This window comes from Hemibagrus wyckioides, linkage group LG15 (genome assembly GCF_019097595.1).
Source record: "Hemibagrus wyckioides isolate EC202008001 linkage group LG15, SWU_Hwy_1.0, whole genome shotgun sequence".
Classification (NCBI taxonomy): domain Eukaryota; kingdom Metazoa; phylum Chordata; class Actinopteri; order Siluriformes; family Bagridae; genus Hemibagrus; species Hemibagrus wyckioides.
In genome coordinates, this window is record NC_080724.1 from 3,160,580 (window position 1) to 3,185,501 (window position 24,922).

At 39.4% G+C, this 24,922-nt stretch overlaps 1 protein-coding gene across 7 annotated transcripts in view; it reads right to left on the bottom strand.

Annotated features, from left to right (window-relative positions):
- Window positions 1–213: 213 nt before the first annotated feature.
- Window positions 214–24,922, bottom strand: part of myt1b (myelin transcription factor 1b) — a 29,117-nt gene continuing 4,408 nt past the window's right edge. Inside the window, exons 2-23 of one of the 7 annotated variants that reach the window (XM_058410642.1) lie at window positions 24,135–24,235; window positions 20,876–20,930; window positions 20,075–20,105; window positions 19,446–19,508; window positions 18,496–18,773; window positions 17,430–18,296; window positions 16,189–16,323; window positions 14,292–14,382; window positions 14,061–14,180; window positions 12,576–12,793; window positions 12,304–12,494; window positions 11,055–11,306; window positions 10,602–10,756; window positions 9,437–9,499; window positions 8,963–9,031; window positions 8,604–8,666; window positions 8,217–8,300; window positions 7,480–7,701; window positions 7,183–7,274; window positions 6,998–7,101; window positions 5,295–5,438; window positions 214–5,025 (exon numbers count right to left, since the gene is read on the bottom strand). In XM_058410642.1, the coding sequence (XP_058266625.1) occupies window positions 4,885–5,025; window positions 5,295–5,438; window positions 6,998–7,101; window positions 7,183–7,274; window positions 7,480–7,701; window positions 8,217–8,300; window positions 8,604–8,666; window positions 8,963–9,031; window positions 9,437–9,499; window positions 10,602–10,756; window positions 11,055–11,306; window positions 12,304–12,494; window positions 12,576–12,793; window positions 14,061–14,180; window positions 14,292–14,382; window positions 16,189–16,323; window positions 17,430–18,296; window positions 18,496–18,773; window positions 19,446–19,508; window positions 20,075–20,105; window positions 20,876–20,930 (3,438 nt within the window). In that variant the 5' untranslated portion in view covers window positions 24,135–24,235 and the 3' untranslated portion in view covers window positions 214–4,884. Of the gene's footprint in view, window positions 5,029–5,294; window positions 5,439–6,997; window positions 7,102–7,182; window positions 7,275–7,479; window positions 7,702–8,216; window positions 8,301–8,603; window positions 8,667–8,962; window positions 9,032–9,436; window positions 9,500–10,601; window positions 10,757–11,054; window positions 11,307–12,303; window positions 12,495–12,575; window positions 12,794–14,060; window positions 14,181–14,291; window positions 14,383–16,188; window positions 16,324–17,429; window positions 18,297–18,495; window positions 18,774–19,445; window positions 19,509–20,074; window positions 20,106–20,875; window positions 20,931–24,134; window positions 24,236–24,922 lie in introns of all 7 variants that reach the window. The other 6 variants (XM_058410641.1, XM_058410643.1, XM_058410645.1 and 3 more) reach the window with 6 other exon arrangements.

Genomic DNA, 24,922 nt, shown 5'->3' on the forward strand with positions numbered 1-24,922 from the left:
GTAACTTAATGGTGTGAATGTGGAAAAAAAAAATTCAGCCACATCAAAATCATAGCACTTTTAATGCACCAACCTTAGTCCAAAAAGGCACCAAATTATAGACTTAAGGAAGGACAGCAGGGCTTAGGGCACCAATTAGGACCCAATACCCCCACTGACCCAACACACACACACACATACACAATGCTCACACAGAGAACACACAGAGACAGATTCAGAAAGGTTGCTGTTTTGTCCACTTTATTCAAGTTGTCCATAGATAACACTGGAATGAACAAACGAAAAGATGTTTCCACAACAAAAGACATTGCTGTTCTCGTTAACACTAATATGGGGGAGCACAGATACAAGAGTACACAAACACAGTCACAAGCCATACCCAGCTACACACTTTTCCAAATGAAGCTGTGAAAGCGCTACAGCCACAGCTTGTCCCGCTCTACAAAACAAAGAAATGTGACAAAAATCTATACAATCTATACGTGAGGAAGTGCTTATTATTTTTTTTATTTTTATTTTATTTTTGGAAGTACCAATGTCTACAAAATCACCAGCAAAAATACTTCATCTCTGTATAAAGAACTTCAAAGCAGGACAAGCTTTGGCTGTAGATAATGTCACGAGCTTTATTATTTATTTATTTTTTTTGTCATTTTCGGGAAATTAATGTTTCATTAATACAACACAGTTCCTTAATTACAAATATACAAGACTCCTACTGCGGTCAAATCAATGCCCTGTGCACAACTGCTTCACCTTTTGACAAATTCCCTAAAATAACCAAAATCGTGCATTTAACAGCATGAATTTGTGTCACAGTTTCGGAAATGGTTTTCGGGAAGATATATTCGGTTTCATCGTGTAAAAAGCAAATAAACAAAGAAACAATATATAAAATGGTGACAGTTTAAAGAAACTTGCAGTACTCATGTCTCCCTCTCAGACCCTGAAGAAATGGCACCCTGAGCGTTGTTTAAACTTATTAATCAAAATGTAAACACACCTTTTCCTGCAGCTAAGTGAAGTAAGAAAAGGCACACACGAGAACACCACAGAGCTGTAGGATAAGATGGCGCCTACAAATCGAGGGCCATTTTGGTTACGTCAGCTTAATGGGGAAACGTTCTATCAAACACGCCTTCCTAGTATTTACTACTGTACTGTTTTGTTCGACGTGGTCACTCCTTCCCATGGACAATACTCCCATCTATCTGTTATCCAGACCTTTGAGTTCTGTGTTATAATAGTGCTACACTTGGCTTAATGATTCAGGCTACATTTTGAAACTTCACCATTCATAAAAATAAATAAATAAATAAAACATGTAAGAAAGCTTCTCAACTCACTGTTTTGTTTTTTTAATGATATGACAAAATATAACTGAATGTGTTTTAACTCATACACGCTTTATGGTATGTCAGTAGTAGTAATAAGCGGATTAAAGATTCCATTAAATTCATAGGGCTAGACTTCTCTATCCCAGGCACGATAATCTTATGAAATGGCTCTTTTTGATAATTAGTTAATGTGTTCAAGTGAAAGTGGTTTATTACTGAAAAAGCAAAGCATTGGGAAAGCTGGGATTAGAACGCTTCACTTCTGGCCCTTAAAGATGAGCTGGGTACTACAGCAAAAAAAGAAAAAAGAAACCCCAAAAAACAAGATAACGAGTACCTCAATTCCCCAACTAATATTTTGCTAAAGCAGAGCATTTTCATATTTAAATGCAATGCCCTATCTTTCCTGGGGAAAGGTTACAGAGAAGGAGAGGATAAGGCCAGGGACATTATACAAAATGGACATAAATTTATGCAACTGACGTCTCCTCCATTCTCTCAGTGCAAGAGTGAGAGAAGTCGAGCAGCATATCAATGACACATAAAAATGCTTAAGCTCAACCTTTATTTATTTATTTATTTTTCCTTTATATTCAGTTCGGATCCAGGGGGTCGATCCAAACTGTTCAGATTAGCTGCCCTGACTTGATGACCTCACCCTTTTACATGAAGCCTGTTGAAACGAGTTAGAGCGAATCCTAAACGCCATAGACAGAATTACACTGGACATCAACGAACATAAAAAGACATACACATTTTTTGTCCCCTACTTTTTGGTGCGATGGATAGAAGTCCATTCTAGGCTAAAACAGTAAATTTGGTTAGAAACTGATATTTAACCATCCATGTGTGACGTCATCTTTATAACACCGAATGGACAACATGCCTATCTCTACTGCATATAGGTGGAGATGTAAAATTCTGGTGACATAAGGAGGCACAATGTTTCAATTTTACAACTCGCTAACAACAATCACACTGCTTTCTTTATCACGGTTAGCATTGGAGACAAAAATAACTAAACGAGGCTGCTCCCACCGGAACCGACACAACACCACGACGATACTAAGAGAAGGACCACCACCTTTTCAGCACACTATGACGAGTCTTCACAGGTACAGACCCAATGTAACGCCAAGATGGGTAAAGAATTGACTACCATTACACCACTGTCCCATGAGCATGACAATACATAGAGAAGCCCAACAACCATGGACCTATAATACGCCTCAAAAAATAGGAAATTTTTTTACAAACGACCCCCGACATTTTAGATTTAAAAACGTACCTGTTTAAATTATAAAACACATTATATCCTGCCACCACAGTAAAATGGGTCATTTTTTTTCTTCTTCTTCTATTGGTAGTAATAGTCACAGTTTATTTTTTTTTTTGACATTTCTTTCATAAGCTACAATAAGAATAAGTGTTAACAATTACACTGGAAAAATATATGTATGTTTTTATATTCTCTATATAATCGTTTTGTCGTTTTTTTTTATTATACAGAACGTATATATAGTATAATTATGGCCATATCGGCAAGGAAATAAAGGCAACTGTAACAATTACCACACATCTTACATCATCATACGACTCAAGAATCATGTGGTTGCTGAATGGGAGGAGTCAAGAAAAGAAAATTGTTTGTTTAGTGGCACTTTTTGCATTTTTAAAATAAAAAAATAAAATCAAGAATAAGGCTACGTGGGTGTATGCTCATCTGACACATCTAGCTGAGTAAAGACATTGTGGTTCAAAGGTTTCTCTTAATACGGTTTTGGCAAAAAAGATTTTTTTTTTACCATTACCCCTCTTTCGGTACTAGTTCAACATATATCTCATGACATACCAACTGAGGAAGAAATAACATCATCAGTTGTCATCACTTAAAAACCATTCTGGACAGACTGGCAAAGCCATGAGCTTGAATTGATAAAACTCATTAAGGAAATTGCACTTCCTTTTACGATACCTTTTCCGTTTCTTCTTTAAACTCACAGGAAGTTTCAAAGAATTGCTTTTTTTTTTTTTTGTCTTTACATTCCCATGGGAAGTGTTGCTGGTATTTTAATGAACCTTATTTATTTATTTTTGTCCGAGTGACATTTCTGTCTTTATTTAAGTACAAGACTACCGAGACTCATTCATAATAAACACACAGAAACGTTACAAAATAAATATACAGTACAATCGTATCACAGTTCATTAGTTCATAAATATAAAATAAATAATAAATACACATTCTCCATTTTTTTTTTTTTGTTTTGTTTTGTTTTGGATCTCTCAGGATTTTTGAAAAAAATATCTATAATGAAATAAAAAGAAAAAAGCCTTATTTGATTATAAAAAACCTTGTCAGTTCAAAATATTTTCACTTAAAAAAGTTTTAGAAATCTATTGTCGAAAGAAAATCAGGTATAAAAAAAAAAGAAAAGAAAAACAAAACAACGGAAAATAGTTTCTCTTATTTTCTTATATTGGTGTTGATTTGAAGATGGAAGGGGTAGGCTGCATTGTTTTTATAGTAGTTTTGTTTTTCAATGCAGGACGCGAGTTCAAATAAAACAAAGTAAACCATAAAAACATGACGAAAATACATATAAATACATAAATTAAGGAATATTAAGAGAAGAGTACAGGACAAATGAATGTCTGAATAATTTATAAAACATTAACAATGAAATCTATAAGCGGTTCATTGGAAAGAAGTGCAATTCATTGTTGATAAATATAACAGATACGGCTGGATTTAACCGAGTAGCAATACATTATATTACTCTAGCAAATAAATAATGCAAATGAATGAGAATGAACTAGTGCTTCTGCCATCTACAGGTATTTAAAGTATCGAAACCTAAATGTCTGTCTAGAACTAATAATAAAATATAGATTTATAAATATAACGGCTGAATTCTGGAGGCATGTGGTTTGACGGTTAGTGTTAACCAGATGGTATCTGATATGAATAACACACAGCTTGAAGACCCAAAGTGTGTTCTCGCTTTGAGTAGAATGTGCACGTGAGCTTGTGCGGAACAGGTACAATGGGCCTCAATGACCTGAAGCTGTGGTGATTCACTACTAGGAAGTGCTGCATCTGCTGTGATAAAGGGCGAGTAGTCCCTCACGCACAATACAAAGACAATTTCATCCAAATTGTTTGGCTCTTGTTAATGCTGAAGTACACCCTCTGTTCTTCATCCTCAGCTTCACTCTCAAAGACATGCAATTAAACACTCCTTTAATTGGCAAAAATACAAGCTTCTCCCCCCTATTTCCCCCCCCTGTCTGGTCAAACAAAAAGGATTTGGTTGTGGTCTTTTCATCCTCTGCTTCCAATCCAGCAGCGTTTGTGGATTTTGGAACATAAATGTTAGATACATATTTCTCTTTTCTTTTCACAGAATGCTCCCTGGGATGAAGGCTGTAATAATTCAAAAAAACACCTGAATGCCCGTTTTTGTGTGTACCGTTTGCATGTATTTTCTCTCCGCTTCTACACACATCGTTTCTCTTTTACGCCTCTAGTGGGCGATGCCTCAGGTCACACCTTAATGCCTTTCACTGCCTGGTTGATGGTCTCCAGCAGGGCCTTGTTCTCGGGGTTCTGGTAGCAGTCTTTATTGGTGTACATGTCAGTCAGAGTACTCACATAGTTTTCAAAATTCTGCTCTGTGATTGGTTCCTGCTGTGAGAGAGGAAATGATGCAAAATAGTTTGTGTGTGTGTGAATTCGTGTATGAACATGGTTGTGTGTAGTTCATTATTCATTGATATGGGTGGGGATTTATAAACAATGAGCCGTTTTTACTGGAAGTGCAATGTTACAGAATAAACTGCATGCTGGTATTATGAATTCATTAAAAAGACACTATTACAGATACACAGAGTAACACTGCTAAAGAAATTGTGCTGTGTGTGTGTGTGTGTGTGTGTGTGTGCCTAAAAACTCACCATATGGGGCAGACGGATATTGGCCAGACTGCGGATCAGAGCTTGACTGAGTCCTGACAATTCCATGAACAGTGCTTCGTTCTGCTCCTCAATGATCTTATTCTCCTGCTCGATGTTTTTCAGGTTCCTCTCCATTGATGAGATCTTAGCAAAAGGGAGAAACAATTATTTTACCACTAAATATTTTTCAATTCACTTTTTCTGGGCCACCATTGGGGCACCGGGGCCAAAAGACAGCATCATTATGCCCATTGGGGTGTTTAGCTATATTTCATTGTTATTTAATGATGCTTGTACTTTTCTTGCTGCTTGTACATTACTCCTCAATGACATAAACTAAATTTTTTACTGTTTTGTTGCAGCTACAGGTTGTTCAAATCTAGGATTTCACCCTCTTTGCTCAAAAAATACTACAGAGAAAGAATAGCTTACAATTTGGGTTATCCTGCATGCTTTTCTTCGTCTTCGTCACATTGTTTATTCTAAGACACAGTTACTAACTTAGGATTCAGAGTGATATTACTAATGTAGCATGAGGTTTGTGATAATGGTATAATTATCTTTATACTGCATCATATGTGGCATAATAAAAATATATTTGCTGCTGCTATGAAGGCCCCAAGTGGAGAATAAAACTTTATTGTACATATCAATGTACATTTACTAATTGCTAGATGAAAAAACAAAAGCTGTCTGCCAGGCGTTAGCTGGAGTGCTATGGAGTGGTATTTTCTGCTTTATTGTGCCCTTGAAATCTTGTGCGTGAATAAAGCTCAATAGACTCAGCGAAGAAGACATGCTTCCCCTATTATGATCTCCACTGCACTTCCCCAGCTGGAATCTGGTCTACGAGTTTGATTATTATTGTGAGAAATCTAGCTGAAAGATAGCTGAAGGGAAAAGACATCTCTGATATGATGCCTATGACTCTGTGTTAAGTCGTACCAGACATTTGAGGGCAAGTCTTTGGCTGTACTGATTTCAGGACACGGCTGTCATCTGTGCCAATTTGAACTAGCAATTCTGAATGGATTATTGTGCATTGTTCTTCCCGGAGATATATACTGTATAATATACACCAACCAGGCATAACATTATGACCACCTGCCTAATATTGTGTTGGTCCCCCTTTTGCTGCCAAAACAGCCCTGACCCGTCCTGCACTGTGTAATCTGACAACTTTCTATCAGAACCAGCATTAACTTCTGTTGGATCGCTCCCCACGTGCATCAATGAGCCTCGGCCGCCCATGACCCTCTCACCGGTTCAGCACTGTTCCTTCCTTGGACCACTTTTGATAGATACTGACCACTGCAGACCGGGACCACCCCACAAGAGCTGCAATTTTGGACATACTCTGATCCAGTGGTCTAGCCATCACAATTTGGCCCTTTGTCAAACTCAAAGCTCAAATCCTTACGCTGGTCCATTTTTCCTGCTTCTAACATCAACTTTGAGGACAAAATGTTGACTTGCTGCCTAATATATCCCACCCACTAACAGGTGCCATGATGAGGAGATCATCAGTCTTATTCACGTCACCTGTTACTGGTTATAATGTTATGCCTGCATATAGTATATATTATATTCAATATATAATATAAAATGCATATTTCATTTTATACAATACTCAACGATACTTTCATTTTATTGCATCATGTTTTACACATTTTTTTAGAGTACTAATATAATTAAAGGCTAACCTGCGTTTGGAGGTTGACCATATCCGCTTCCATTTCGTTGTTGGACTCACTGAGGTCACTGATTTCTTTATTGAGTTGCTTAATGTCTTCATCGTTATCTAGAACTAAAATAGAATATATAAATTAGAATGTATGAAGAATAACTGATCGATGAAGAGAACAATAAATGAATATACTGCGCTCACCATCGCTAGCCTTAAACTTGGTGTTGACGTAGTCCTCCCCAGTAAACTTGGCTTTCTTCTTAGCCAGTGAGGCTCGGGGACAGCCGGAGAGACTGGACAAAGATCAAAGAACATCAAATGATGAAAAATTCACTTCACATGAAAACAACCCATAGTTCTGCTGGCTTTCTCTGATAAAACTTGTCTAAATATCTGAAATAGAAATATATTTTTTTAAAATTCTATGAAATAGCAGACACGGTCTCATGCAATCCACAACTAGCAGCTCTTTTTCAGAATATCTGTTCAGGACTATACCTGCGATGAGTAAGGAAGCTGCCATTGGCATGGCCTGATCCATCACAGCCTGGTGTAGGGCAGGTGGGTCCCTCTGTCTTGAAGGCCTTCCAGGAGAAAGGTGTGCCATTCAGCATGCCTTCCTTCTGGCGCCGTGCAGCCAGTGGGCACCCATATGCACTGCGGTGGGTGGCATACTTCCCACTGATATGACCCAGACTGTCACAGCCTGGTACTGGGCACCTGGGAGAATGACAAATTTTGAGAAAGACAGTAAGAAAGAGAACACTGAGGGGTGAATGGAAAAAAAAACTGAAGGGATTGAATATAATTTAACTGCAAAATATTTCACCAGAAATATATATTTCTTATCATAAGGTAACTTTGAATCTTTACTGATAATAGTGAACACTTCAATTCTTTACATGTTCATGAAGCATGATCACAATTTTCTAAAAATATTTTTTGCACTCTTGACCACTAAACACCGTAGTTTCCATACAAATTAGTGTTATAGACGCAAAAAAGAAAAAGTGTTGGTGTAAACATGTTTGAGAAAGCTTTCTGAACTACATTAAACTGTAGTGCACTACAGTGAAATGGCTGTCAGATAAAAAGTCTCTGACCAGGAATAATTTAAACGTGGGATATATTTATGTCTTCGAATACAGGTATTAGAGTTCCAGCTACAACACTGTTCCATAACTGATACAATACAAGAGTGTAGTATTGTCAAAGTCTTTCTACATGGTACGAACTTTAAGAGTTCTGAGTCTTCTTTGTCTTCCTTGGTAGGTGTTGTTTTGATTCCACCTTTCTTGGCACGAGGACACCCAGACAAACTGAAAACAGAAAGTGTGAAGCCCATTAAGAGAGGAGGAAGAAAGCCACACCAGCCAAATACTGGCCATCAACTAAGATAAGACAATCGAAAATCAAACAACATTACAAGTAGAGTCAGTAGATTCATTTTTGATTACCCATTCAAAAGCAACAGGGAAGGGTCTCATCTCCATGTAGTGTATGATTAGTGTATGTGAGAGTGTATGAGTCCTATCTACAACTACGCTGAGCTTCTCTGTCCTGCAACGTTTATGTGTAAAAGAAAATGCGTGTTTGTGTATGAGGAGTTGAATTAGCCATACCTTCGATGTGAGGCGTAGTTACCAGTGATGTGGCCAGAACCATCACATCCTGGGGTTGGGCACCTGGGTGAGTAAGATCAGTGGACAAACATTGTCAACATCACTGGATGATAACGGTACAAACATTAGCACTAAGTAGCACTTCAATAAATGAAACGTTCATATATAAACACATTAATACATGAAAATGATAATTATAAAACAAGATCTGCATGCAAACATGTAGATGTGACCTTTTCTAGCAGAAGCAGGAGTAAGTGGGATAAGAAGTTAAGACTACAGCAAACTGAAAAGGCTGTGAAAATGTATTTTAATAGTGTAGCAAAGAGATATAGAGGAAATAGTGCTATAACACATACTTGAGTTCAGGTGCATGTGCTGCCATGAGGGAGCGAAGACTCTTATCAGCAAGAGGGCACCCAGACAGACTGAGACACAGAAAGGGGGAAGAAAACAAGGAGAGGGATGCGAGAAAGAGAGAAAGGACCCAGAATATCCCCACATCAGTACCAGAAACAAGCAGAAAAGAGGCAAGAAAAGGCTACTTCTGTGTTTATTTATACTGAATGTTGTTTTAAGAGCTAAAGTACAGGTAAAAAAAAAAACGCTACTCAAGCCAAAACACATTGCTTAGCCAACATGCTCATCAGAAACCACAGAAGGTAAGGGTGAGGGACAATGTTACTGCGTAAACCTGCCAACTAATCTGCCCTCACTCATTAGAATTCTTATAAATTCAGCAGAATATCAGGAGATTCTAAGCAGACTTGCTAGGTGGTAGAGGAAGCAGGAAGCAGAAACAGAGAAAATAAAGGCTCCGTTCAGTACCATACCTTCGGTGGGATGCATAGTTTCCAGTGATGTGGCCACTGCCATCACAGCCAGGAGTGGGACACCTACACAGAGTAGAACAGAAGAGCAAGACTAAGCACAGAAAAGCACTTGATGCCAATTAGGAGACACAGAAATAACAACAAAAGACAGATGGCCTTGCAACTCTATACAGGTTTAATTAGATCAGCAGCAGAAAAAAGAAACCATATACATAAAGGCATTATAAAAAACGTACAGTCGAGTCCATAAGTATTTGGACACACAATTTTCATTCTTTTCTTTGTGTTCAGCACCACAGTGGACTGAAATGAAGCAGTCAGGATGTGATTACAGCTCTTCCAGCTTGAATTCAAGGTGTTTAACAAAATACTGAATTAACTCTTAAGGCATTACAGACATTTATAACATTGTCCCTCAATTTTCACAACTTGAAACGTAATCGGAGAGACTCGTATAATTATAAATGTAAGGATTATTCTTTTAACAAATTAAAGCAAATCCACTGCATCCGATGAACCCATGGACGACAATAAATGCTGAGGTTTTTTCCTTGAGATGTTTTGCCAGCCTTTAGTTGCTGCTTACTTGTGGGTCTTTCTGCCATCGTTATTGTCTTCAGTATCTGAAAAGCATTCTCTATTGGGTCTGACATTTACAACTATTCCATTAATTTGCCTTGAGAAACTCTTGGGTTGTTTTTGCAGTATGTTTTGGATCATTAAACATCTGTACTGTAAATTGCCATCTTATTGGTTTTACAAAATTTGACTAAATCTCAGCTGAAAGCTTTCAGTATTCATCCTGCTACATCTATCAGCATTCTGGTACAAACTAATCTTGGTTCCATCGAATCCAAAGAATCTCGTTCCAGAACTTTTTTAGTTATCTAGCAGACTGATCTGTCTCTTTCTAGCCTTATTTAGCCTTTCTGTTCTTCAGTGAGTCATCTTGAGGTAAACCTTCCTTATTTACATGGCTCATGGCTGAACTTTTGGTTAGTCCTATCTCTCTGATTAAAGCTGCAAATTTACACTTTATTTACATCTAATATGCTTAATTTCAAATACACTGTAACGGTGTAAAGAGGTTAAATTACAAAAATTGGGTCCATGTCCAAATACTTATATATACTTGTGCATATATGAGTCTGTGATTGCCACTCACATAAGGAGCTCTTTCTTGCACTCCCTGGGCTGAAACTTGACTTTGAAGCTGGGGGTAGTGACCTCACCAGGATACTTCCTGCCCTCCTGGCTCTCCTGTGCCATGTCACAGTCCTCAGCATCGGAGGAGACAAAGGACTGGGCTGTATGATCCATCTACAGACACACACAGACAAAATTAATTCTTTTTTAATTAATACAATTAACAGATTTTTAAAACAAATCAAGAATTCACCTAGGCTAGATTTGAGTACATTCATTTAACTGTTTAAATTAGTTGGTATGATCACTGTCAATCAATTAAATATATTGTATATTATGTTTTAACTGTGCATTGATGTCCTTGAAATGTTAGTAGAGTAGACAATTTCTGACCTTAAAATGACAGACTAAAGAAAACTAGTCTGTCCTGTCTGATAGAACTTGATTGTGTCCAAAAAGCTTGCAGTCTCACCTCCTCTAGTTCCTCCTCCCTTTGCCGATTAGGTTTGGTATAATCCAGCGGTCCCTCCCACTCCTCCTGCTTGTAGCCCTGTAAGTGGGGTGAGATGGCAGTGTTGCCATGGTGCCCGGATGATGAGGATGATGAAGAGAGGGCAGGGGAGCGCATGCCTGGGCTTGTGTTCAGTGGGCCTCCTTCTTTCTTTATGGGCTTCTTCATACTTAAGTCTAGCGTGCCATTCTCATCCACCTCGATCTCCATGGTCTAAAACAAGGTTACGAAATAACAATATGATAAAGCGTGCATTGATACAGCATATAAATACAATAAATAATATTACACTAGATAAAGTATTGTTCCTTACCCATACACTGTTCATTTGAAAAGATTCATGAATTATTTGCATCAGAACACATAATTGCAGAGTGGGTTTTGAGCTAAATGTGTATGAACAGTGCTGAGTGTTGGGGTGACTCAGTGTTAAAGAGCAAGAAAGGCAGCTGATCCCCGAGCAGCAGCGCTCTGATTAGAGGCAAGCCACTAGGCTTCTCAGCCCATTAATCTTCCCCTTTTATCCTCCCCCACTAAAAACATGGCAGTAAATCGACAAAAAATGATGAAGTAGTCACTCTATTTAGAAAGCAGTGCGCTTAAAAAAGATATATACACTACAATATCAGAGTCAGAACCTGAGCATGAACTCTTCATGTGGATGGAAAGAGAGAGAGAGAGAGAGAAGAGCTGATGAAAGTGAATAAAGGGAAAAGTGTTTGGAGAGTTGCATTAGTTTTTCTGACTATACGAAATCATTGAACTTCCTTCATCCTCTCATTAGACTAGTGGGAATAATAAACAGAAGAGCCTTCTGGGCTATCCATGGAAAACTCAATGCAATAACAGCAATGCATGGCAAAAAAAAAAATGAAAGGAAAGAGGAATGAATGAATAAAATAAGAGGAGGAGAGGTGATGCAACTAGGCCTCAACAGCAGTTGGCCTCGGGAAGCATATCACTCTAGCTCATGATATATTTATGAAGCTGCTTTATACTGTAGGCCAATTTTCCCACAGCTACACAATGTAACACATTCACACACCTTTGCACTTCTGCCCCAGAGATATGAAATTGTATATGAAAAGGAAAAGGACACATTCATTCACTTCTTCTCTGAATGCCAGTGTCGTTGGTTTTCTCAGCGGATTTACAGTATTGACATTTATGTTGCTGCAATAGGTTTGAAATCAATGTGTGTGACCTCTACCTTATCCTGGTGTTTGGTGCTGAGATTCTCAGGCTTTTCCCAGCACCGAGTAGAAAGGTTTAGAATGGCTGTCGCAGCCATGTGTGCAGCTTCAGCATCATGGGAGAATTCATGGGCTCCACATGAGCTTTTTCCAAAGGTGCTTTGCAAGCTGGGACTAGGGGGAGAGGTCCTCGGTAATGGAGGTTTGGCTGTGGATGAACAGAGGAGACAAGTTAATGACGTTTCTAACCACAATCTCTACATCTTTTCTCGGACTTGCTTTCACTTACTTTTGAAGGTTTTGGGTGAGCTGTCACCGGTGTGTATCTGTGGGGCGAGCACACGCTTGCCAAACACCTGGACATCAAAGCTTGCATAATCAAAGGAGACCTTAGAGTACTTCTCCAGCTCTTTAGCCAGGTTAGCACGCGGTGTGTTGGAAACCGTGCTGGTAGCCCTGTAGCTGCCACACTGTGGCATCTCGAGCTGCTTCACAAAACACATGGGTCTAGAGGGAGAGAGAGTAAAGGTATATTTCCATACAATTCTTTTGCTAAATTTAACAATTTTTTTAATGTGTGTGTGTGTGTGTGTGTGAATGCATATGCATATATATTCAGGCATTTATGTTTAGTTCTGGCAGTTCTTTTCAGGCTTAATTATACATAAATTCAAAATTCATCAAAACAGACAAAAGATTTAAAGAGTAGGATTAAACAGTGTCTTATCACTTCCGGGCACATTGTGTCCAGTGAGTCCTGATCCTAAATTGTCTTCTAGGAGCAACCCAAAAATCCTCTAAAATGATTTGTGTGTGTGTGTGTGTGTGTGTGTATTAAAATCACAGACCAAACAAATAATTCTAAAATAGTAATAGAGTTATAGAAATACTTAAACCATCCTGTCTGGCATGAACAACATGACAAAATCACATCTCTCGCCATTCTGTAGGTTGATGTGAACATGTGTACCTGAAGCTGCTGGCCCATATCTGCATGATTGTATACATTGCACTGCTGCCAAACAACTGGCTGATCAGATAATTGCATGAAAGTGTAGGTGTAAAGGTGTTCTTAATAAAGAACTTGGCGAGTGTATATTCAGCACAGCCTATTTGTTACAGGCTGTTGTAGTACCTCTGTTTAGTCAACATGCCATGCAGACGATGCATTGTTAACCAGTATAGCCTTGAGTTTAACCCGGTACATTCCCATTAGAGATTAGTGACATATGCACATCTCTTTTGTGACCTCTTCCTAATGGGCTCCTGCATTACACCGATGCTCATTCGAAACATAACCGTACTAATAAGAGAAGTCTCTGTCTATTGAGACAGGAATCTGCATTGCTTTCTGACAACAGACATCCTTCCATGGAAGAAACTAATTATTTTTCTCATACTCCATGCCCTGTAAGTCCATTAATTAGCTTATCTGCAGCATAATTAGTGCTGTGGGGCTGCTTTGTGAACCTGGTATGATAGACTAGGCTGATCTCTATTAGAAGGGCAGGAAGGGGGGGTTAAGGTTGAGCAAAGAATTCACCAATCAACGGCAAGTGAATTTGGTCCTTTGATTGACAGCTACATGTGTTGAACGGCTGTGGCAGGTGGTTTTATCTGTAACATCGTTTAACTGATGCAGAACATCTCTACTGATTTTACAGCAATATCTTTTGACCAGGAACAACAGTGCCATAACCTGAAAATCCTATTTGTCTGACTCACCCATGCAAAATAAGAATGTATGTAAATGTAGCTAAAGCCATGGACTAACCTGAGCACTCTCTCTGGGTTTGGGCTGACTTTGGGTTGTTCTGTCATTGGCTGCAACAGCTGCTGCTTGTCATGGCTCTTGGACAGCTTCTCAGCAGCAGCGATCGGACATCCGGATAAACTAAGAACACATTAAGTGTCAGTATGAGCATGGAAAAGGTATGTGAACATAAGTGAGCATCTGCATGACTAATGGGAGGTGCGGTAGCGTGACTAATAGGAGATGCTGTACCTGCGGTGTGTGTTGCGGTTACTGTTGACGTGGCCTTGTCCTGTGCAGCCAGGCGTAGGGCACTTCAGAACATTCTCATGCATGGCTAGGACTGAACACACAAACAAAACACACAGAGAGCCAAATCAAATATAAACACACTGTTAAAAAATCACATCCAATTATTAATTATTTAGTTGTAATTTCTCAGTGTTTGTTGATCTTTTAAAATAAAAAGCATAATGAATTGAATATGTATAACATCCACTAAATAAAAACAGACTTATTTAAATTGGAAATATTAAAATATACACTGATCAGGCATAGCATTATGACCACCTGCCCTGACTCGTCATTCTGACACCTTTCTATCAGGACCAGCATTAACTTCTTCAGCAATTTGAGCAACAGTAGCTCGTCTGTTGGATCGGATCACACGGGCCAGCCTTCTCTCCCCACGTGCATCAATGAGCCTTGGCCGCCCATGACCCTGTCGCCGGTTCACCACTGTTCCTTCCTTGGACCACTTCTGATAGATACTGACCACTGCAGACCGGGAACACCCCACAAGAGCTGCAGTTTTGGAGATGCTCTGATCCAGTGGTCTAGCCATCACAATTTGGCCCTTTGTCAAAACTCAAATCCTTACACTTGTCCATTTTTCCTGCTTCTAACACATCAACTTTGAGGACAAAATGTTCACTTGCTGCCTAATATATCCCACCCACTAACAGGTGCCATGATGAGGAGATCATCAGTGTTATTCACTTCACCTGTTGGTGGTCATAATGTTATGCTTGTTTGGTGTAGATACATTACAGTAATTTGATTGATACCAAAAGAAAAAAAAATCAGATAAGGATGACCTAAACACCTCAATACCTGGAAAAATGTGAGTTTTATATTCCCTGTGTGTTTCCAGACATAAAATTCTTGCAAATAATATATATTTTATAAATTATAATATTACGTGAGCAAGCTGTTCAGGAGGGTCATTTAAAATATATTGATCCTTATCAATTTCAAGATTTTTTTAGAAACAAGTGCAAATTTCAGCATGTGAACAAATCTGCAATTGACTACTGGAACAGAACACACAATAAATCACTTTTTGCTGCACAGATGCAAGCTCACACCAACCAGTCTTACTTGTATGGCATATAATTAACACACTTCCCGCTTTATCTTCATTTACATCAAATTTAAATGAAGGTTTATGCAGGTGTATTGAGCAAATAAAAGAAAGCCAAGGGAAGGAAGTAGATCAAACCTTGAATTTCTTTTACGTTTTATTTTACTTTATGGATTTAGTGATGCTTGAATTGTGAATTATCTTTTTTTATTTACGTGTTAAAAGCTTATAAAGGTTTAGCTGTGGTTACTTTCTTATTTGTGCCAAAATAAACAAAATCGTGTATTCACCCAGATATTAAATTATGTAATAACCTTAGAGAATATGTGACGATATCCAGACATCTCCCCACATCCTGATATACTGCCTTATCTATGCAAATGCTTCTCAATTAAGTGACTAATGAGCTGATAAAAGATCAGTGATTTCTGACTCTCATTTACAAATTAGGTAAACATGTTGACAGTAAACCCCATTATATATATTTTATTCTTATAATATAATATAATATAATATAATATAATATAATATAATATAATATAATATAATATAATATAATATAATATTTAGAGTTTCCTGCATGCACAGTTATAATAATTAACTTACTTTTCTATTTTTATTGTAGCTTATACAACTCTACTACGTTAAAATTTAGGTTAATGGATTGTTCTCACAATGATAGTAAGACTATCCATTACATTATACTGTGTGTGTTATGTGTGTGTGTATGTGTGTGTATGTGTGTGTGCGTGTGTGTGTCTGTATTTGTGTGCAAGTCTGACTCACTCTCTGGGGGGATCCTGTCTTTGTGAGGACAGCCAGACAAACTGCGGTGATGAGGGTACAGTCCAGTCACATGACCTGTGCCATCACAGCCTGGGGTGGGGCATTTGACCTCTCTTTTCTCTGACCTGGAACTTTCTGCAAAAGGGGAGGTCAAACCATGTCTCCTCACAATCACAGTAAGACATATAGATGCATGATTGTTTAATTAAAAACACAGTGCTAGATGCAAAACAAATTCTGAGGGTATGTCTGTAGTCCTCTTAACAGAGGTCACTGGAGTGGATTTAGAGTGATAATGATGGCCATTACATGTGGTGGATGAGCAATTGTTTGCAGCGTGGCTTTTTGGAGGACGGTCTGAAAAATGGCCATCATTAAACTCACTACAGCTTTGGGAAGGTTTATCTTGGGGAAGTACATAGTGTGTAAATGAAGTCGCAGAGACAATAAAGTCAAGGCTGAATAAATGAGAGTCGAAAAAGGAGGGGAGAGCGGGAGACTGAGAGGATTTTACTCATGCCCCAGTGGTTCCTTAATTGAATGTTGAAATGCTAACAAGACATGCAACTTCTAATTAAAACCGGACAGAGTATAAGCAAGGCAGTTATATGGGGATGTGCAGAAGCTGACCGAGTGTGCTCAGTGACTGAAGTGATGTGAGGACCGGGCAGAGTGCCAAGACACAACCACAAACAAACCAATAAAAGAACAAACAAATGCAAAACCAATCTAATTACAAGCACCCTCCCTCTCTCGTTCTCTCTCCTGCCTTAAGTGCTTTCTCCAGTAATCACATGCTACAGCTTCAGTGTATCTATGGAAGCAAATTCATTTGACCTGTTTACACTTTATAGCTATCCCATTAAAAGTCTCCAGGCTCTGGTGGCTTATTTAAGCAAGTGTATGTCTACTTTTCAGCTTATTTATCCAGGCTTAATCTTGTATGTTTGTGTGTGCGTTTGTGTGTGGGGGTGATTTTTTCAGTCTCTGCGTCTGTATCTGAACCAAAGGCGGCCCTGGCCTAAACTGGAGGTTTCTATTTATTTATTTATTTATTTATTTATTAATTGAATTGAATCTAAACCCTACCACTATGTGCCCCAGGGACAGGAAAAAAGCCCCAGATGTAGAAACGCCAGTACAGTCAGCATAGTTTGCGAATTCCACTTCTGACAGTTCCTCAACCTCAGCTTAAGTTCATAATTGGTCTCAAATAGCGATGCTTTTATATTTTTATGTACCTTTACAGAAGTAACTCTTTCGCAGCAGGTCCATGTGCTTGGTGGGTCGGTCTTCTAGAGGGAAATAGCGATGATGTTCAGAGATGGGCATGAACTCTCTGTTACCTTTGACCTGCTGGGCTTTGAGAGCAATAGCCTGCTCTAAAAGCCTCAGGTTCCCCCGCATCATGTCATACATCTCTGACTCGTCAGCCAGCATTGATTGCTCCTCCTCTTCGTCCCCATTTTCATCATCCTTCTCTGATTCCTCAGACCGCACCTCGATGACCATGGGAGCTGCTGAGGCCTGGTTGGCCAAGCAGCTCTGTGGTGAAGGTAGTGGTTTTTGGGTAATGTAGTCCTCTTTTTGGGCGCCCTGAGTTGCAACATTCACAGAGGGGTCATACTGTTCTACATTTTCATCTTTTAATCCTTCTTCTTTATCATACTCTTCCATGCAGCTTTTCTCTACATGTGGATTCTTGTCTTCCTCTGAAAGATGTTTGCTGATCTCTTCTGTGAAGTACTGATGGTCTGACTCTTCCTGCCTTCCATTCTGCTCCTCCTTTAGAATCTCCTCCTCTGCTTTTTCATTCGTTCTGTTCATTGTGGATGTCTGAGCTGTTGTCTGGCTTTCATCTTTTTTTCCATCTCTGTTTCCCTCATTGTTTTCCTCCTCTTCTGTTCTGGTTGAACTATTCCCCTTCACCTCTGTGGCTACAGGATATTGTTGTTGTTGTTGTTGTTGTTGTGGAGATGTGGAATGGTTATTGTGGCTGCTGAGGTGCAGTAGAGAGTTGGCTACTATATGCTCATAGTTGGAAAGATCATTTGCTTCTACAGATTTAGCTTTCTTTGTGCAGGATGCCTCAATGATCATACACTCCTCTATGGGAGAAACAGAGAGAATGAGAGAGATGTATTTGCTAATAAACAATGTATTAATAATTTACTGGCAAATAATTGTTTGTCATCATGAAAAATGTGTGGGTTTTGGGAATTATTACCCTAGATTAAATGGTTAATAATGAATTATTTTTACTGTCAAAGGATTGAATTGCTCTGCTGTATTTTAAGACACACTCACCTTCATCACCTGTTTCTCCCTCATTGGTGCTGCTGCTCCTAGGTTCCTGTTCTTCTGCCCCTGTGTGTTCTTCATTGACATACTGTTGATGTGTTTCCCTCTCTTCTTCCTCGTCCTGTTCCTTCACCTCCATCTCCTCGCTGCTCCCATCACTCTCTGCATTAAAGCATCCATCCATTGCCAGCTTGAGTGGGTGGGACTTCCTCTTGGAGGGTGAATGATTCTGTTCTGATTCCTCCTGGAGCCTCCTCTTTCTAGCTATGGGGCAACTCATTGTACTATGGGGAAAAGGAAATATAGGGAAAAAAAATCTGAGAAAATTCAAAAGTCATTATAAAACCAGGCCCAGAAATCTAATACTAATGAACCAAATGCAGCGATGAAATCTCAGACATCATGCCATGCATTGCCACACAGTGAGACAAGAATAACACAATGCCTTTGGAGGGCGCTGTGTTAGCACAAACCCAATTATACATCACAGTCAATTAAGTGGAAAACTTAATTATGCCACAATCAAAAATTCAATAAAACTCCCAGCTAGAAAGTGCAGCTACTGAAGCAAGACTCTGCGAGATCTATAAACATGAAGCTTCTGAAATAGTCTCCTTAACAGATACATGTGTAAATAAAAACAGCAGTAATATGTTTACAATAAACTGGAGACATGCCTCAATGAACGGCCTAGAGGTTTCAGAAAGAGAGCAAGAGAGAGCGAGAGAGAGAGAGAGAGAGAGAGAGAGAGAGAGTGCTACACAGAAAACAAAATGGAAATGAGAGAGGCTTATACAGAGAAAGTTGGAAGGAAAATAAGTATTATAAGACAAAACTGACAAATATGACAGGATGGCTATATTGCAGAAGGCTTATAAGTGCAAGGAAAGGGCCTACAGAGGACTACGGAGAATTATAAAGTACAAAACACCTTATGGGTATTCAATCTGTCATACCTTCTGTGTCGTGCATATTTGCCACTGATATGACCAGAACCATTGCATCCTGGAGTGGGGCAGCTAAATGGAGTAAGAAGTCAGTTTTAGGCTCAAATGATGATGATGATGAAGATGAGTACTATTATCATTAATGCCCTTTTGGTTCTGCTATATTCTGTGTCGACCTCACTTATACTGCAGCTTTCCACATTATGTACACCTACATCTTCCTAACAATGAACTGACTGACCAATACGTGGCATGACCCGCACAAGTGAGTACATGAGAAAGAGCCAGGACCTACAGCAGGGTCATTTGTGTATGTCATGCAAAATGATAATCAGCATTCATGCATATGTATGAAAAAGCAGGTTAATCAGTAAATTCCAATTAGGAGGCTGTGTTAATATAAAAGAATGGCATTATTTTAATTATGAGCGGGTAAGTAACATTGAGGATTTAATCTGAAGCAGTACAGATACACGCGATCCAAGATCATGCAACCCTCTCTAAACTGCCATATCCCACAAAACTGTGTTAATGGTTTGTGATGCATAACCTGCAGCTTAAAACCTGCAGCTTAAAAATGACTGGCCATAATGGTAGAACATTGGCACATTTGTCTACACAGAGAAAATCCGTCTTACCTCAGCTCCTGAACTATAATCTCGGTGGGAGCTGCAGAAAAAAAAAGATTCAATATAGAGCGTGAAGAACAAGCAGAGGAAGCGTAAACCTAAATAACTGCAGAAAATGACAATCAATAAATCACAAACACAATGGGGGAGGGTCACATGCAGCGGCATATATGACTGCATTATCAGGCAGAACAGACATGGCCGTGTAAATACACACACATATACAAACGTATACGCCAAGAACAACTGATTCAGCCAAAAATCCAGAGTTGATGAGGAATAAAAAGTGCAGCTATATGCAGCCTTCAGCACAAGACTGTGATTAATTGCTGCTGGAGAATTAAAGACTAAAGCTAAACTGCAGTAAAGCAATAAGCTTAGCATATTAAATCAATACTTTTGAGTGCAGCACTTATAGTAAACAAATAGGGACGGACTAAAAATATCTAACAAAAAACTTTTCCGAATTTTAGAACAGTACTGAGAACCCTTTCCAAAATCATCAGTAAAAATGCACCACTATTAATGTTTATAATATTAATATTTCATAAATATAAAAAATTCTGTATTATTAAACCATCTCCATGCTGTGATCTAATTTAGACTGGGCTTCTTACACACACGCACAAAAAAGAAGGTCTAGAAGGTCAGTAAGCACAAGCAGATCTGTCTGAATGGAAATGAAAACTGATGCTTTGCTGACCAACAAAAGTGATGCTTTGCTGACCAGCAGAAATGATGACTCTACACAGACAGAAAAAACGAAAGAGAAAGAGAGAGAGAGAAAGACAGACATATAGAGAGACTTACTTCTTCCTCCCTTGGACCGTGTGCATGCACGCTTGTCATCAATGTCCAAACTCATCTGAGACAGAGGGAGAGGACAGAATCAAAACGGTATTCCTCAGGCGAAGGAGAAATACAAAGTTCAAAACACAGACATAAATCCAGATGAACAGCTTCACAGTAATAGACTGTGGTTGAACACACATCTGAACACACAGCACAAGCATTTTCTCTCTTCATTTTCTCCTCGCTAGAATTCAAACTGTTACCGATTTACCTCAGAACAGTGTACCCCTCACCTTTTCACCCAGAGAGAAACATGTAGAAATGTGAAAATGCAACGAATAAAAATGAAAGCAAGTAAGAAAAACACACACACACACACACACACACACCCTGTGATCTCTCTTTCTTTCTCTCCATCATTTCATCACCCTATAATTTACTGCACCTGAACAATCAATATGATTGGATGGTGCGCTTGGGGGAGTACGCTGTATCTTTCGGAAAAGCCCATTTATGACCGAGGCCCCATGTGAGGCTTGAGTGGTTATTATAATAGTGCACATAAGCATAGGGCTAACAATAATACAAACACAGTCACTCCAAATCACTGTAATTCTTTTCTCAGAGTATATGTGCGCCCCATCACAGCACTGTGCTTTTTGGCACAAAGGAGCAGGTGTCGAACCCTGTTTCACACTAAAACACACACATACAGAGCAGAATGAGCTCGCGCTAAAGCTATTGGCTGTTTTTAAGGCACAATAGTGCCATTAGCCCTGATTACCCGGCTGTGCTCAAAATCAAATGGAATCCATGCAAATGCCCTACATCTCCCTCCCATTGACCCTCCCTGAACCCCACTCCCACTACACTTAGCCACTTTGTTGGAAGAGCCTCCAAACCTGGCAGAAGCACACTAGAGTTGAACACAAGAGTTTCTCTTTCACTTGGCCCCTTTCTCTTTTGCTCTTTCTTCCCTCTTCACCCTCTCTTCCTGCTGATCACTGACTTTTGAGAGTGTGGGATAATGAGGATGTTGTGTGTGATTTGGGTGTGGGGAAGGGATAAAAAAGTTGATTGTGTTTGTATGTGTGCACATGTGTGGAGTGTGGGTGTGTGTATTAGGGGGGTTGTATCCGGGTGTACAGGTGCGACGAATGCCTTCTCTTCCTCTCTCACACACACTCCACTCTCAGCTCTCACCACGCACTCACAACAAGCCTGCTTTGTGCTTCGACGTCGGAGATTCACACACACACAACTGGTCTGCGAGGAAAAAGTTTGCTTAAGCACTTCAAAAGAGCCCAGCTCATATAATCCCTGGCATTGTGTTGAAGGTTGTGTATGTGTGTGTTTATTTAGCAGTGAGGTCTGTATACCCTCCCTGTGTTTCTGACCCCCAAAACACTTTGACCAGGGACCGACGAGTCCACTCCGTTCTCGTCTCCTCCATAATAATACCGTGCTGCAGTTTCCTGCGTTTTCTCTTCTCCTGTCTGTTTTGCTTCATACCTCCCTCACTCACAGGCTGATAGTCAACACAGGAGTCGTGCAGGCACTAATAGAGCCTGCATTGCTTTCATGTTTGCGTAACCATAGTTACATGCACGTTTCTTTCAAATAGGTAAGTAAACCAGAGTTCACATTCTTCTTCTTCTTCTTCTTCTTCTTCTTTTTTTCTTCTTTTAAATTCCACCTCATTAAATTTGTATGTGTGAGCCTGGTTCATTTCATCTGCATATCCTAGTTCTCTTTCAAAGGCCTTTGAATGTATATTCAGATGATGTATAGTTGTTTGTCTCTTTTGAATTACAATCTTTGAGCGTTAAATGTATATTAAGCAGAGGAGATAAAGAAGACAGAAAGAAAGACACACCGCTAGATGTCTACAGAAAAGCCGTAGGTTTTCATTAGCTAGAATATAGGGAGGATCGTGCGTCCCTTGAGGCTGTGTGCTGCATTATTAATTTTGTCCCTCTCAGCTTTGGGCCGGTTTTGCTTGCACTCTCTAGGCTGACAGCTCTATGTAAATTGCTGGCTGGGGGCAATGACTCCACAAAGAAGGTCACCTCTCCTCCCCCGGTGTGAATAAATGAGCCTTTTATTCCACTCCACATTTTTACAAGAAGAGCACAAAACCCACAGTGGCGGAGTGACAGGGAGACTGACGTTCCTGAAAATTACCTGTAGACAGAGACACACAATTACGGGAGTCCAATGATGTCACCAAGGAGATCCATCATGCCTGTCCATCACAGGCAGAGGAGGAGTGGTTTTAATGGGCACACTTGGGGCTTGACTGACAAGTAGTGGGGGTTAGGTTTGTCTACGTGCACGTCAGTGTAGTATCTGTACATTTATGTCTGTATATGTATATAATTATAATACTATACTTCTCATTCCATACAACATCCTACAAAACTTTTTTTTATTTTTGAATATTCTTTTATCGTTTTTAGAATATGATATTCTGTAATACCTCCCGTTCATTTTTCATTTTTTACATCATAAACAACTGACAGGTTACTACCTTGATTCCGATGATTGTGTATTTTGGAATGTTGAAATGTGTGTGCATTTCTGTATTTGTTTAGGTCTAAGCCTCTGATATTGTTAATCACTCAGGCTATGTGGCATCATCTAATTGGATGCCTTTAAAAGGACTGCATGCAACAGCAGGCTTTTAAACCTATCACGTCTGATCAATAAATCAATGGTGTCATGAATTTTCACCATTACAAACTAACAAAATCACATTCACTGGGCCACAGAACAAGAGTGCTTATATTTTCTTACTCCCTCCCTCTCTCTCTCTCTCTCTCTCTCTCTCTCTTTCTCACCTTCCTCCCTTATGACCCCTCCTCTTACTGAAACAACAAAAAAAAAATGAAAGACTAGGAAAAAGCACACAGCTCTAAAAAAAAAAAGTATAAAGAAAAAGAAGCACTACTTACAGGCCAAAACACACATCTAAGCATAATTGGTGTAGAAGAGGGGGAGAAAAGAGAAAGGAGCAAAGGAGACAGAACAGTCCACCTTTATAAACAGAGCAAACAAAAACTGCTCAAGGACAGAACCACTTTTAAATCTCTCCAGTCTTCTTAAGTAATACAAGGAGGCTTGGGAAATTAAATTTGTGAGAGCATGGGACAGGTGACATCTACCCACTTTTGCATGGTATTGACCTTCATCTGCTGTCACTCCTTGGTAAAAAAAAAACGTAATGGCTTACCCATCTCAACTTTATTGACAAAGAGCACCAGTAGGTAGGACTCACTTTGATTGGACGATTCTGTGGTCTGAGAGAGGGCTGGCAGCGGCTGATCTTGTCTCCTCGCGTCCAGCGCTGATTCACCAGCTCACCCCGATACTCATTCTCTGATAAAGAAAGAAAGAAAGAAAGAGATGGTAAAATAACAGCATCAGCACTGGCAGACAGAACAGTAAACTAAGCACAAAGTACTATCAGTTATTCCGTTCCAAAAGGAATGATTCAGCAGCAAAAGGGCCAGATCATCCCATCACCACTCTGAAAACCCCAGAGTCAGTGCAACAAAAACACACACCTCCCCCCATACACACACACACACACACACACACACAGTGAGAGTAATCTCTAAAAATGATGAATAAAGACTAAATGAACGGAAAGTGATTTAAAAGCAATAGTGTGCGGAGGGAAAAAAGAAAAGCAGCCGAGAATTTATAAAGCAGATGGTTGCTAATGCAAGTGGGGGGGGGGGGGGGGGTCTATACATTTTGTTGACGCACAATAAAACAGAATCATATATCACAATTTACAGAGCGATGTGAAGGAGAACACACTCACATGCTAAAGTAGCTGGTTGTCAGTGGGCTATGAGAATCAATCAAATGTGTGTATACGTGTGTGTGTGTGTGGGTGTGTGAGTGAGTGTATGTAGGGGTGGGGGTGGGGCAGTAACTAAAGTAAATAATGAATCTCCCATAAATCTGCATGCTTTTCCTCCTTCGTGTTCTTTTTTCATTAGGGTAATAGCGTTTGCCACAGTGCTGGACTGACATGGAAGTTCAAGGAATAAAAAG